Source organism: Prionailurus bengalensis, unplaced genomic scaffold, assembly GCF_016509475.1.
Source record: "Prionailurus bengalensis isolate Pbe53 unplaced genomic scaffold, Fcat_Pben_1.1_paternal_pri Un_scaffold_53, whole genome shotgun sequence".
Taxonomy (NCBI): Eukaryota; Metazoa; Chordata; class Mammalia; order Carnivora; family Felidae; genus Prionailurus; species Prionailurus bengalensis.
Window position 1 is genome coordinate 423,755 of NW_025091156.1, and position 11,852 is coordinate 435,606.

The 11,852-nt window shown below is 44.5% G+C and overlaps 2 protein-coding genes across 4 annotated transcripts in view; both read left to right on the forward strand.

Moving 5' to 3' along the window:
- Positions 1-11,490, forward strand: part of LOC122478354 (transport and Golgi organization protein 1 homolog) — a 318,345-nt gene extending 306,855 nt beyond the window's left edge. The window contains exons 7-8 of the transcript XR_006295960.1: positions 9,626-9,839; positions 10,219-11,490. The gene's annotated coding sequence lies outside the window, so the exon portion shown is untranslated. The remainder of the gene's footprint in view (positions 1-9,625; positions 9,840-10,218) is intronic.
- Positions 942-4,836, forward strand: LOC122478356 (transport and Golgi organization protein 1 homolog). 3 transcript variants are annotated; one of them, XR_006295962.1, is made up of 5 exons: positions 942-1,450; positions 3,475-3,575; positions 4,253-4,313; positions 4,420-4,605; positions 4,730-4,836. XR_006295962.1 is itself a non-coding variant. In XM_043572002.1 (3 exons), the coding sequence occupies exons 1-3, from the start codon at positions 4,185-4,187 to the stop codon at positions 4,622-4,624; spliced, it is 252 nt and encodes an 83-aa protein (XP_043427937.1). In that variant the 5' UTR covers positions 4,060-4,184; the 3' UTR covers positions 4,625-4,651. The 3 variants fall into 3 exon arrangements, 1 of the variants encoding a protein (XP_043427937.1); XR_006295961.1 differs by lacking the exon at positions 4,253-4,313 and having other exon boundaries at positions 4,420-4,455; positions 4,538-4,605; positions 4,730-4,834; XM_043572002.1 differs by lacking the exons at positions 942-1,450; positions 3,475-3,575; positions 4,730-4,836 and having other exon boundaries at positions 4,060-4,313; positions 4,420-4,455; positions 4,538-4,651.
- Positions 11,491-11,852: the final 362 nt, after the last annotated feature.

Sequence of the window (11,852 nt, forward strand, 5' to 3'; positions counted from 1 at the left end):
AAACACAAGTAAAATAATGAATTATTATTACTCATTCAACATGGTTTGTTAAAGGAGAACATCAAAAAAGTTGAGCACTTTAATGAAATTTTAAAAGACACCCTTCAAAGTGTACATGCTGCCTTGCTATCTCAGAGAGAGAGAGGAATGTGAAGAATCAGGAAGTGCTAAGACTTGGCTGCTGAGTTTTACTGTAATTTGGCTTTGGAGAGTTTTTGTTCATTGGGTGAGGTGAGCACAGCTATTAGCTTGCCATTTACCACAGTAGAGAGCGGGCCTCTGGGAGTCCAACCTCCTGCCCAGGGACCTGGAATTTCACCACGACCACCATGATGACTTTTGCCATTTCAAGGACTAGAACTTATCTTTTGTGTTCACAACTAATTATCACATCATTCAGCTCTGCCCTCCAAGATATATAGAAAACTCTCAAAGATAATTGAGAGATAAAGGGCAACAGCTAAAATGTATAGTCCCTTCCTTTTTTTAAAAAAATTATTTTTAAATTATTCTTTATTATTATTATTATTATTATTATTATTATTATTTTAGTGAGAGAGGGCATGCAAGTGGGGGAGAGAGGCAGAGGGAAACAGAGAGAATCTTAAGCAGGATCCACACTCAGCGTGAAGCCCAACACAGGGCTAGATCCCATGATCCTGGAATCATGACCTGACCCGAAATCAAGAGTCTGACACTCAACTGACTGAACCACCCAGGTGCCTCATAGTCTCTTCATTTTGTAATGCTGAACAGTGAATTTTCAACATGAATGGGGAAAAAGTGTGTGTGTGTGTGTGTGTGTGTGTGTGTGTGTGTGTGTGTGTATGCACACACACACATATACAGATGTATATAAATATATATATTCCAACAAGAAAACCATTTATAAGCTATCTGACATGAACTATTTCCACCATCTTTATCTTCTCCTAGTGATATTTATGCCTCAAGGTCTTTGTTTATTGCAATGCACAATCCTGTTGTGTTAGGTGCACTCAAATTTTTGTGCGATCATTACTTATGGAAAGTGTTTTTCTCTTATCTGTCTTACTTAAAAACGCAAGATGAAAATGGTGAATTCGAGCATGTAGAGTTGAGAGTCTTGAGGTCCAATAACTGTCAACTGGAAAGTATGCTGTCTGTTGCGGAGAAATCCCCATATTGGTGACAATGACTTTGCATTGGAAAGGGAAAGAGTGCCTTCCTGCCTTCACGGTTCTTGCCCTTTTCCTATCTCACCAAAAACAAGTCTCAGGTCATGTGCACACTTAGAAAGCAAATCCATGTTTGCACAGAAAATAAAAAGGCCCTGGAAGACAAGTGTAATGCACTGAGGTCTGTGAAAGCAACCAAAGAAGAAAAAGTCAAACAGCTGAAGGACAAAGCAGGCATCCTTGAAGAATTCTATGAAGAAAGAAAAGTGGCTATAGAAGAGTGAAATGTTCATGTGAGAACTATCACAAGTACTGTTGTATGAATGAATGTGGCAGCCAGTAGAGATAATTAAATTTCTTTTGGAACTGGGTCCAGAGTGTCTTTGCCAAATGCATTCAGAATTGTGCCTGTCCTTCTTACCTTGCTTTCTGTCACCCGCATTTTCCTTTCTGTCCTAAGTGCTTGTCACACATATTGTGTCATGTATTTGGGGTGGAAGAGGGAAGGTATCAGCACTAATAACATTGATATTTGTATCTGCTTGGGATCCATTTCCATTGGCCCATGGGTTTCAGTCCCATCACGTTGTCTTGTCATCCAGGAATTAGGTCATTTTTGTTCAGGACCAGACATGGGTCAAGAATATGTGGGAAAAAATTAATTATCTTGCTGCAGAAACCACAGAAATTTATTTCTGGAAAATTGGTAGGGGTGCCAGTAGTACTGGATCCCTGCATCAGTTCTGCTAGTGAGATTGTTCACAGCAGGCCAATCCGAAGGAAGCTGAGTTAATTCATGTCCCCCGATTTTTTAAGTGTAACTCCTCTGAGTCTTGACCAAAGCCCGCAGCTTCACTAGGGCTCATCTTTGCTGGCCGCCTCTGAACTAAACATGTTTCCTTCTAAGTCTGTGCCCGTAAAGTTGTTCAGCTATTCTGCAGTTCAGTTTTCTGTCCCCAAGTTCATTGATGAGTCCTGGGGAGATTGGTTCCCACTGCCAGGCTGGCTTTGTCCTGGGCTTCCTTCTTCTCCATCCATCTTGGTCACATGTGTCTTCATGGGGTCATTAGAAATTTGGTGCATTCGCTCACATGTTTCCTCCTTTGTACAGTATTTCCTTTTGTTCTCAGGAGGAGATCAGGGCCTTTAGAGTCCCTCATTCACATTGAAAAGGAAATACTTCCTTCACTTCCCTGGAGACTCAGCTTCTGTTAGTCCTTCCCACACCTGGGGTGGAGCCTGCTCTGTCTCACTGGCATCTTGTTTTTATCATTTCTAAGCTCTTTGGGGGAGCACGTACAGCACCCTGGCCACCTTTCTATTTTCAATCCCTTACAACAGAACCACTACATTCCAGCCATTCCAGAAAGCATTTGTTGAAGGACTGCCTGAGATGCCGGAAGGAAATGCATGTGCCTTTCTCTGTCTAGAGGTTTTGTGTCAGTTTCTAGGAGTCTTTCAATTTTGCATGTGACTCTTGAATACATCCAGTACCAAGTTGAAACCCTTTAAAGCAACACCATGAACAAAATAGTCTGAGGGCAACACAGCAAACCAGCCTTTCTAAGCATTTCCCTTTGCTGCCTTCACTGTCAATGAACTGAGTCTTGTTCAAGTAGATTGGCTCCATGAAGTTGATAGTTTTCCATCTGAAATCTGTTTCCTGGAGATAAACCCAGACTGTGTGACAGTTCATATCAGGTTCATATCAGGCTCTACTTAGAGCAGAGATGTTGCTGCTCTAAGATTGGCCTTTTCCTCCACCAGGATATGTGAAGGTGGACGCAGGGGTTGTACTCCTGACTCTAGCGATGTCTGGGAGTGAGCTGCAATGTTGGGGAAGCCATATCCTGGAAGGTCGTCTTTCAGCGTGATTGTCTGTGTCAGGGTACAACTTCTGGACTGAGAATCAGGGCTCCCCACGGAGGTGTGAGACTAGTGATGATCCCTTGCTTCATCCTAATGGGTATGGGTGGTCAGACAAGGTTTTTGACACTGAACTGAAATGAGCCTTCACCATCTCAAACCAAAGTCCAGCTCTGGGAAGGCACAAAGTGCAATGTTATTTGATGACTTTATGATGAAGGAGAGGAAACAGGTCTGAGAGCAGAGACATGGCAGCAGACAGAGGTTGAATTTTCTTTAACTTAAATGGGGTGTTCAGTTCATTTCTCTGACTGTGTTGTCAGTCTGTGCATTTACGGGAGAGGTGGGGAAAGGGATATTTGTATCTAGGCCTACAAGAGTGCTGGGAGGTAAAAAGGCAGAATTTGTGGACCTTGGCTCCTGGACAGTGTATAGGTCTTTCCCATCTTAGGAAGCTGAAAATGACACAGTGTGAACTGGCGGCAAAGAAGAATCAGCTGGCAGCTGCAGGGGAAATGTGAAAATAGCCATGAAAGAAATAAACAAGTACAAGTGAGTTCAGCTACTAATTACCAGCAGCTCATGAAACCTCTCTTCATTTTTTTGTTTTTAACCTTATTACAAAGTTAAAAGTCTATGTTTAGACTCAACATAGTAATATAAACAAAAATGCAGAGCACATATGCATAGAGTATTAACAGATAAAAAAGGTAAGATTTAGAAAGAACAAAACAACTAACTTCATCAACATTTCCAGATTTCAAGCAATGGCCAGACTGTGTGGAAACTTCATCCATGCCAACGTTCCTGGGGGGTGGTGTCAAGTATCATAATCTGTAGGAAAGCAGTGTGTCTTAGAATGAATCATACCATCAACATGGTAGTGCCATTTCATGGCCCTGGTCTTTGCAACCCTAGGAAACGTGGTGAAGATCTAAGTGAAAGGACGAAAGAGCTTTATGATGAAAGACACTTGTCACATGATCAATTAGGGCACAACTGAAAGTGGGAAGGAATTATGTGAACTCTGACCCTACAGTCATGGAATGAGTTAGGAAAGGATGGAACAACAGTTTTGATCCTATTGTACATTTACAATCATGTGGAAAGTGTTTCATGTGTAAAATTGTATTAGGGGACAGATAGGAGGATGATGACAACATGGGCAGATTATTGAAAATCATACCCAATATTGGGCCTTATCTGACAAAAGCAACTATAACTCACAGGCAACAAAATGGACAAAGACAAGAACAGCTGCAGCAGGCAGAACTCACCTTCAGACACCAGGTAACCTGAGCTCTGCCTGACATATGGAACCCTTAGTACCTCATGTGGGTGAATGTAGTCGCCCTTGGAATTCCTAAATATGGACTTTTCATTGTTGCTTTTTCAGATCACAGTTCATGAGAAGAATGCTCAGGACAACTGGGTAAGTGTTTCCTTTTTTCCTCCTCTCCCTCTTTGGTGCACAGTCTGGCACGACTGAAGGGGGATGTGTTTTTCTCCCCCAGATCAAGCCTCGGATCTGGGAGAGGGAAATGGCAGAGCAGAGCCGGGAGGTCGCCCGCTTGAAACACAGGTGTGGGAGCGTGACATGAGTTTTTATGGGTGTTTTGAGGGATGACAGCTGTGCTATTTAGTGTCTAGTCAGAGGACGTGGCATTGCAATTCTTACAGAAGTCCATTCTTTTTCTGTATCCAAGACTGGATGGGATGGAAGGAAAGAGGCTGCTTGAGCGATACAGGAGATGGAGACCAATGCCTGGAAGTCCAGAGACACAGAACCCTCCAAGGAGAGGTAAGGAGCACGTGGTGATGTGCAGCAGCCTGATTTCTGCAGTAAAGCCTTTTCCTGTGGTGATGATCGTGTGTCCTGGACAGAACCACAATTACTACCTAAGGATAGCAGGTGTTCTAAAGGGGTGACAGGAGGGTGTTCTCCTCTGATGACCCAGGCAGCAGAGCACCTGTCCCTGTGACTGGTGGAGCTCAGGCCCCTCCCCTGAACACAGACCCTCCCACCTCCTCCAGCATCCCCTAGCTAAAGAGAGGATCCTGGAGGGGATGACGGGACATGGGCCTTAGCTTTCTTCCCACCTTGACACAATGTGAAGGCTTTATTTTAGTTTTATTTCAGGAGTTCATTTCATTACTATTTTTAATGTTGTCATTTTTATTTTATTTTTTCTTGAACCATAGCCCTAAGTTCCTAAATTCAGGCTCCATATAGCTTCGGCCTGTGATGTTATCAGGGCAAGTCTGTGGCCTCACTGCTAAATACCCATCGTTTTCCTTTTCTCATTTGCATATTAGTGTAAGTACATTTCTATTCAGATATAGTTATATAATAACTTTCCATGTAGAAGGCAGCTTATAGATAAGCGAAAAGACTGAACAATCCACCTGGAGCCTGAAGAAACATACCCAGGTTGAGCATTCCCTGATGTTATACCCTAATCAGTATTCTCCATTTACCCTTTTTTTAAGCTCGTTTATTTTGAGAGAGAGAGAGAGAGAGAGAGAGAAGAGAGAGAGAGAGGTGTGTGTGTGTCTGGGAGGAGCAGAGAGAGAGGCGGGGAGAGAGAATCCCAACACTGTCAGGGTGGAGTCGGGTGCAGGGCTCCAACTCACAAGCTGTGAGATCATGACCTGAGCCAAAATCGAGAGTCAGATGATTAACTGACTGAGCCACCCAGGCATCCTCATTTTTATTCTTAATCTGTAATGAAATGGTGATTTCCCATAATGTATACTGAGAAACCTCTGTTTAAGTGATGACTTCTAGATTGCTAGTTGAGCCTGACCTGACCACAGTTATTTGATTAATTATGAAAAACATGAACTAGGGCACGGTGGGGTCTTTATCAAGGTGATGGGATTGTCCCCCTTATCCTTGGGGGTTACCTGAGGCATGTGGGATACCCTCTGCCTCTGGCCAAGGACCTGTGTGTAGGGAACAGTTTAAGATATTGGAGGAATGAGGTGAGGGTTTCTTTTAATTTCACACAGTCCACTAAAGTAGAATAAACCTCTATCCCTTCCGGGGTCCTTAGCAGATCCAGAAACTGATGCAACCTCTGTGAGTTACCAGCTCTGACTGTACAAAGAATGCAGACAAGGACAAGGTAAATCCTGGGACCATTCTCAGTTGTAACACTTTCGGGAAACCCTCATCTGTCTGTACAGCACGCTCTCCTGGCCTAGTCTCATTTTGTGTGTTGTGTTATATGTCTGCTTGTTATTTGTTTTCCAAATGCACACTCTTAACCTAGGAGCCTACAAGCTTCTCTATTTTCAGCCTGTCATCTTTTTGTGGTAAGTTTAGAAGCCCAAAGGGACTTAGAGGCTGAGTACCCTAAAACTTTACCATGTGTTTCTGGAAATAACGAGAGGAGGATGACCCCATATTCCAAACAGAAGTCTCCTGGCCTGGGTCACCCCTTCCAGACCTCAACTCTGTGGGAACAGTGTGGCTGCTGTGTCTTCCTTTCTTGATTCTGGCTAGGACATTAACCTGCTAGAAAGTCTACCGTATTGTTTAAAACTGAAAAATGCAAAACCCCATCATTACTCCAACTTTTTATTTTGTGCCCTGTGCAATTTAAAATTATTTTTTAATATTTATTTATTTCTGAGACAGAGAGGGACAGAGCATGAGTGGGGAAGGAGCAGAGAGAGAGGGAGACAGAGAATCAGAAGCAGGCTCCAGGCTCTAACCTATCAGCACAGAGCCCGACGTGGGGCTTGAACTCACAAACTGTGAGATCATGACCTGAGCTGAAGTCGGTCACTCAAGTGACTGAGCCACCCAGGCATCCCTGTGCCCTGTGCGATTCAGAGTTGTCTTAGACAAAGTCATTATCATCACTCATCACCTTCCCATCTTTGTTGGTAAATGAGTTGTCTGGAATCCTTCCAGCTATACCTTAGGTAAAAATAACCTGAACATTGTGTCCTTCGATTGTGTTCATATGAGCAGTTTCTGGTTGTGTCCCCAGTCACTGTTAGAGCTGATACAGTCTCATGACACATCCCAGGAGTTTTATACCAAAACACTTGCATTAAAGCTGTTATGCGAATTTTTACCTCTTTTGTTTCTGTAGGACTTAATTACTCTGTGTCCTGTAATATGCTTCAAGTCAGAATTCCCTATGAATTAAGATGAACACATCTGAGCTTTGGAGTCATTCACCACAAGTCACTTGTTCCTCACAGAAGACTCCTATTCCCCTGCAAGATCCCAGGCATCCTCCACTCCCCAGAGGTCTCAGAGGCCTTTGACAACACTTCAAGAGGGAAGACTCCTTTCTCAGGGAGAGGAGCAGAGGAGGCAAAGTGAGGGTCCGGCTGCAGAACTTTTCCCCAGGAGTGGCTGTGATTCCATGAGCAGAATATGAGCCATTTATTTGCACTCAATTTGTTGTGTTCCTATTATACCAAAAACAGAGCATCAGGAGTCACTGCAGAGGAGGCATGCAGGGTGAACTGGGACATAGATGCCTGCCTGTCTGGAGAATGCTGCTTCATCACTATGTAATCACTTCTGTTAACCCTCTAGGACAGGACCCTTGCCATTTTACTTCCGCAGACATGGGCAGTGATGTGTGGTGACAGCAGTTCCTCCTCTTGCATCCACCACCCCAAGCTGTAGGTGGTATCCAGTGGCAGGGACAGAGTTTTCAGGTACTGATGCTACTCTCTTGGATCCTGGTGGCAGAGAAGGTGACAGGTGCTGACACGTTCTTCTATGGGTTACAGCTGCTTTGGGTATTGGTTCTCTTGTCTGGCATAGGCATGTAGCTGTCACTTCTGTTCTGCAGGACAGTGTGGATCCATGGGGACTTCCTCCGTTAACTGGAAGATTCTGCAGACAAGGACCCTAGATGCGCCCCCATGGGCTATTCGGCACATCCACCTCCTGAACCTTGGTGGCCCTGGGGCCACCCCGAACCCTCCACCAGCAACACTTGGTAAGATGATCTGAGCGGTATGAGTTGACTTGTAAAGCACACTCATTTTTGTTGGTGTTAGGTCTTTGGCCAAGGTGCTAGGTGGTACCACAGACCATTATGATGCAAGGGGAATGTGTCTGCCGCCATTACCACATTCCTCGTGTTTCATGATCGACATATCATCTTTCTGTCATTACCTCCACTCTGTGTTGGTACAGGTGTCTCTCGTGGAGAAGGAATGGGGCTGTATGCAGAAAAGCAGATATAGCGGTTCAGCAGAAATGCCCTGCCCGCGGCTGGGCTCTGTGAGGCGTGAGGCATGAGGCACAGCCTAATGTATATCCATCTACTCGAGCCCCAGCCATCCATCATTGTTTGATGAGTGATGAAAACATCTGAATCAAGGATTTTACAGGTCTTCGTCAGGGTTTACAGGAAGGGTCTTCCACTTCTTGGGGATCACCTGAGGGATGAGGCACACCCTCTGCATGTGATTTGTGATCTGACTGGAGCAAAGAGTTTAAGTTGTTTCAGGAATGTGGGGAGGGTTTTTTTGTTTTGTTTTGTTTTGTTTTTAATCCCCCAACAGTCTACTCAAATCAGAATAAATGTCCATCCCATCCAGGGCCTTTAGCAGGTCCAGAAGCTGGTGTCACCCCCGTGAGTGATACCAATACTGACTCTACCAAAAGTGCCGAGAAGTACAAGGGAAATGCTCTGGCCATTTTCAGTTCTAAGTCTCTCCTGACACCCGCATCTTTCTGTACAGCACACTCTCCTGCCAATGTCTCTGGTTTCTGTGTCGTATGATATGTCTGCTTGTGTTTTTATTTCCAAACGCACAACCTTTACCCAATAGTCTACGGGCTTCTCTACTGTCCACCTGGCATCTCTTTGTGGTAAGTTTAGAAGTTAAGTGTGCTTAGGGGTGAGGACCTTAGGGCTTTTCGAGTGTGTTCCTGGAAATAAGCCAAGGTGGATGATCCCACACTCCACTTGGAAGTCTCCTGGCTTGCCTCATTCTTTCTGGATCTCCTCAATGTGGAATCACTGCTCTTGCCGTTCTTCCTCTCCCGCTTCTGTCAAGGGTTTTTTGTGTTCAGAAAATCTGTCGATATCTCTACAATCTGAAAATGCAAACTCCCTTCACTGCAACTTATATTTTTGTATGTGTCATTTAGAGTGGTCTTAGTGTAATTTTCATATCCATCAGCATTCGATCTTTTTGTGGTAAACATGCTATCCAGAATCCCTTCAGGTGTGCCCTGGGTATGAACATTCTGAACTATAAGAGGTGACATACTTGTTGTAGAAAACACGCACTGAAAGTTAAGTTGTGAAGAGAAAATCCAAAATTACCTGTGTGGCAAGTCCCCACCATGGCCTTCCCTTGTGTTCATATGAGCAGGTTCTGTTCTGTCCTGTTTCAGAGGTATGGGTAAAACATGGAAATTTACACCAGAAATCAAAGTGCATTTGTGTTAATTTTGTTAATTAGAATTTCAGCTCATTTTTTTAGAGGACAAAAGTACCCTGCAAATTTTACTCTACTTAAGCTGAGAAGTACCTCTGAATTAAAATAAATTAGCTGAACCCAATTAACATGTATAGGTGAAGTGTTTCTCTAAGAGCATGCTTTCTTTCCAGGTTCTCTGCAGGACCTCAGGATCCCTATCGCCCCATGTGTCTCTGTGCCACTGGATAGCACTTCCAGAGAGGAGGAGACCCTACTGTCAGGAGAGCAGCAGATCAGGCACAGGCGGGGGCTTAGAGGCAGAGCTTTGAGCCACGAGGGCTATGATTCCCTGGGTGGAAACTGGGACTGTCATTACTTCTCATTCTGTAGTTCTTCACATACACAGTAAGCAGCCTTTGTGGCGGAGGGGTATAAACGGTGGGGGGGGGGGTGACTGTGGACTTAGATGTCTTCCTATGGGGAGTATGCTATTTTATTAATTTAGTATTCACTCCATAAATCCTCTAGGAAAAGAGCCTTTGCTTTTCTACATTTACAAACATGTGCGAACGCTGGTTTATCACCATAGCATCCATTCTGCACCCCAAAAGCATAAGTGGAACCCAAAGTATGGGTAGAGATTTTGGCGCTGATGCTGCCCTCTTGGAACCTGGTGGTGGGGAAGCTGGCAGGAGATGAACACTGCTTCTTTGCGTTCCCACTTTTTGCTGGTGTTGGTGCTTTGCTCTGTCCTATGAACATAGCTTTCCTTTCTGTTCCACAGGCCATTATGTATGCAAGAGGGCCTGGTCCTTTCCCAGGATCGCCTTGCAGGCTGTCCCCCATGGACCACCCATCACCACCAGCCACGGGCTATGGGCCACCTCCCCCTCCTCCACCAGCTCCTCCATATACTAAATTTGGTAAGATGACCTGAACTGGATGAGTGACTGATAAAGCGTATTTGTCTTCTTCGTGAAAGACTTGGTGGGAATGATGTAGGGATGCTTGTGAGGGCTTGGCAATTCAACTGCAAACCTGCCTGAGGACAGTGTCACATATCTCAAGTTTCTCAGGACATAATGTGCAATGGGCTGTGTCATTTCCCTGTAATGAGGTCAGCTGTAGGTTTCTCTTGTCAAAAAGAAAGAGGATTTTTACACAAAGGCAGACGTATTGGGAGCACTGGTGCCTATCTTACAGACACAATGTTTTGAGCTCTGTGAAGGATGATATGTACCCCTAAGTGTAGGTGCCTCAGGTGTCCTGTCTGAAGGGGGGGCACATGCATTATATGACACAGACCTTGTGGTCACCATAGTGGAAGTACCAGTGAAGGATCCAGTGCAAAAATGGGGGAACTTGAATCACGCAGGAATAGAAGGGAAGTTGAGCACAGTAAGCCGAGTTTGAGGAGGTGCAGAGGCGAGGGTGCTGGGATCAGTGAGATGCAGTTGGAGGCCATTCCTGGCCACAGCCTGAGCAGGGAGCATGAGGTCCACACGGAGCTGCTATGTGGGATCATTCTCAGTGCACAATGCAGTGTTTATCTCCAAAACGTCAGTGCTGCCAAAGTGCACCTAGGCAATCATCTAACTGAATTGTTTTCTCCCTGGGATTTCTAAAGGTTCTGGATATTTATGGGAAAAAAATGCCCGGCAGATATGGAAAGTTTAACGTGGTCTTACGGAAATGCTTGTCTAAGTTCATATCCCTCAGTGAAACTAAAAGTGAAGAAAGGACCTAGGTCAGCTGAGTGCCTGAACTGGCTTTCAGCCTGAGTCAGACTCCAGTGGGTCAACCTACAATTCAGGGTTGGCCAAGATGCCACCCCTGCTGGACCCCTGTCATCACCCTGACTACAGCTTTCCATCTCCTCAGACTTCTCTCACAATATCCCAAGGTTTTTCCTGCGTTCCTGCTGTCTCAGCCCTAATACCAGTTCTCAGTGGGACCTACACAGAGCCTCAGCTTTGTTTTCTGTGAAACAGGGGTAATATTTGTTTCTAAGGACATTATGAAAAGAAGACATTGAATACAGAATGCATCTGCAAAATGTCTGGGAAGTGTCCACTCACCCTTCTCACAGTTTCAATTAAGATATCTCCACACAATGATCATCAAAAAAAGACGGTCACGGAAGTTCATTAAACTAAGCCTGTTAACACCTCAGCCCAGGGATTGGCAATTGCCCTTTTAAACAGTAAGACAAGGTCCCTCATTTTTCTATTAAAATTTAGGCCCTACCAGACAAAGAAAGAAAATTATGAGAACATGTACATTCAGAGATACGAAGACAATCATTTTCCATATCATATAATCTCACATGCAGCCACATACTAATGTGTTCATCTGAGGCCACAGATAACTACAGAAAACATCCTGTCCCCTCCACTCTGTTCTTCCTAGTGTCCCCAA

Bases quoted from the DNA above. Each gene is read 5' to 3' on its own strand.
- LOC122478356 (XM_043572002.1), top strand. From the start codon at position 4,185: ATGGGCAGATTATTGAAAATCATACCCAATATTGGGCCTTATCTGACA. The intron at 4,314-4,419 runs GTAACCTGAGCT...TTGCTTTTTCAG, and splicing joins AACTCACCTTCAGACACCAG to ATCACAGTTCATGAGAAGAA. The intron at 4,456-4,537 runs GTAAGTGTTTCC...TTTCTCCCCCAG, and splicing joins AGAATGCTCAGGACAACTGG to ATCAAGCCTCGGATCTGGGA.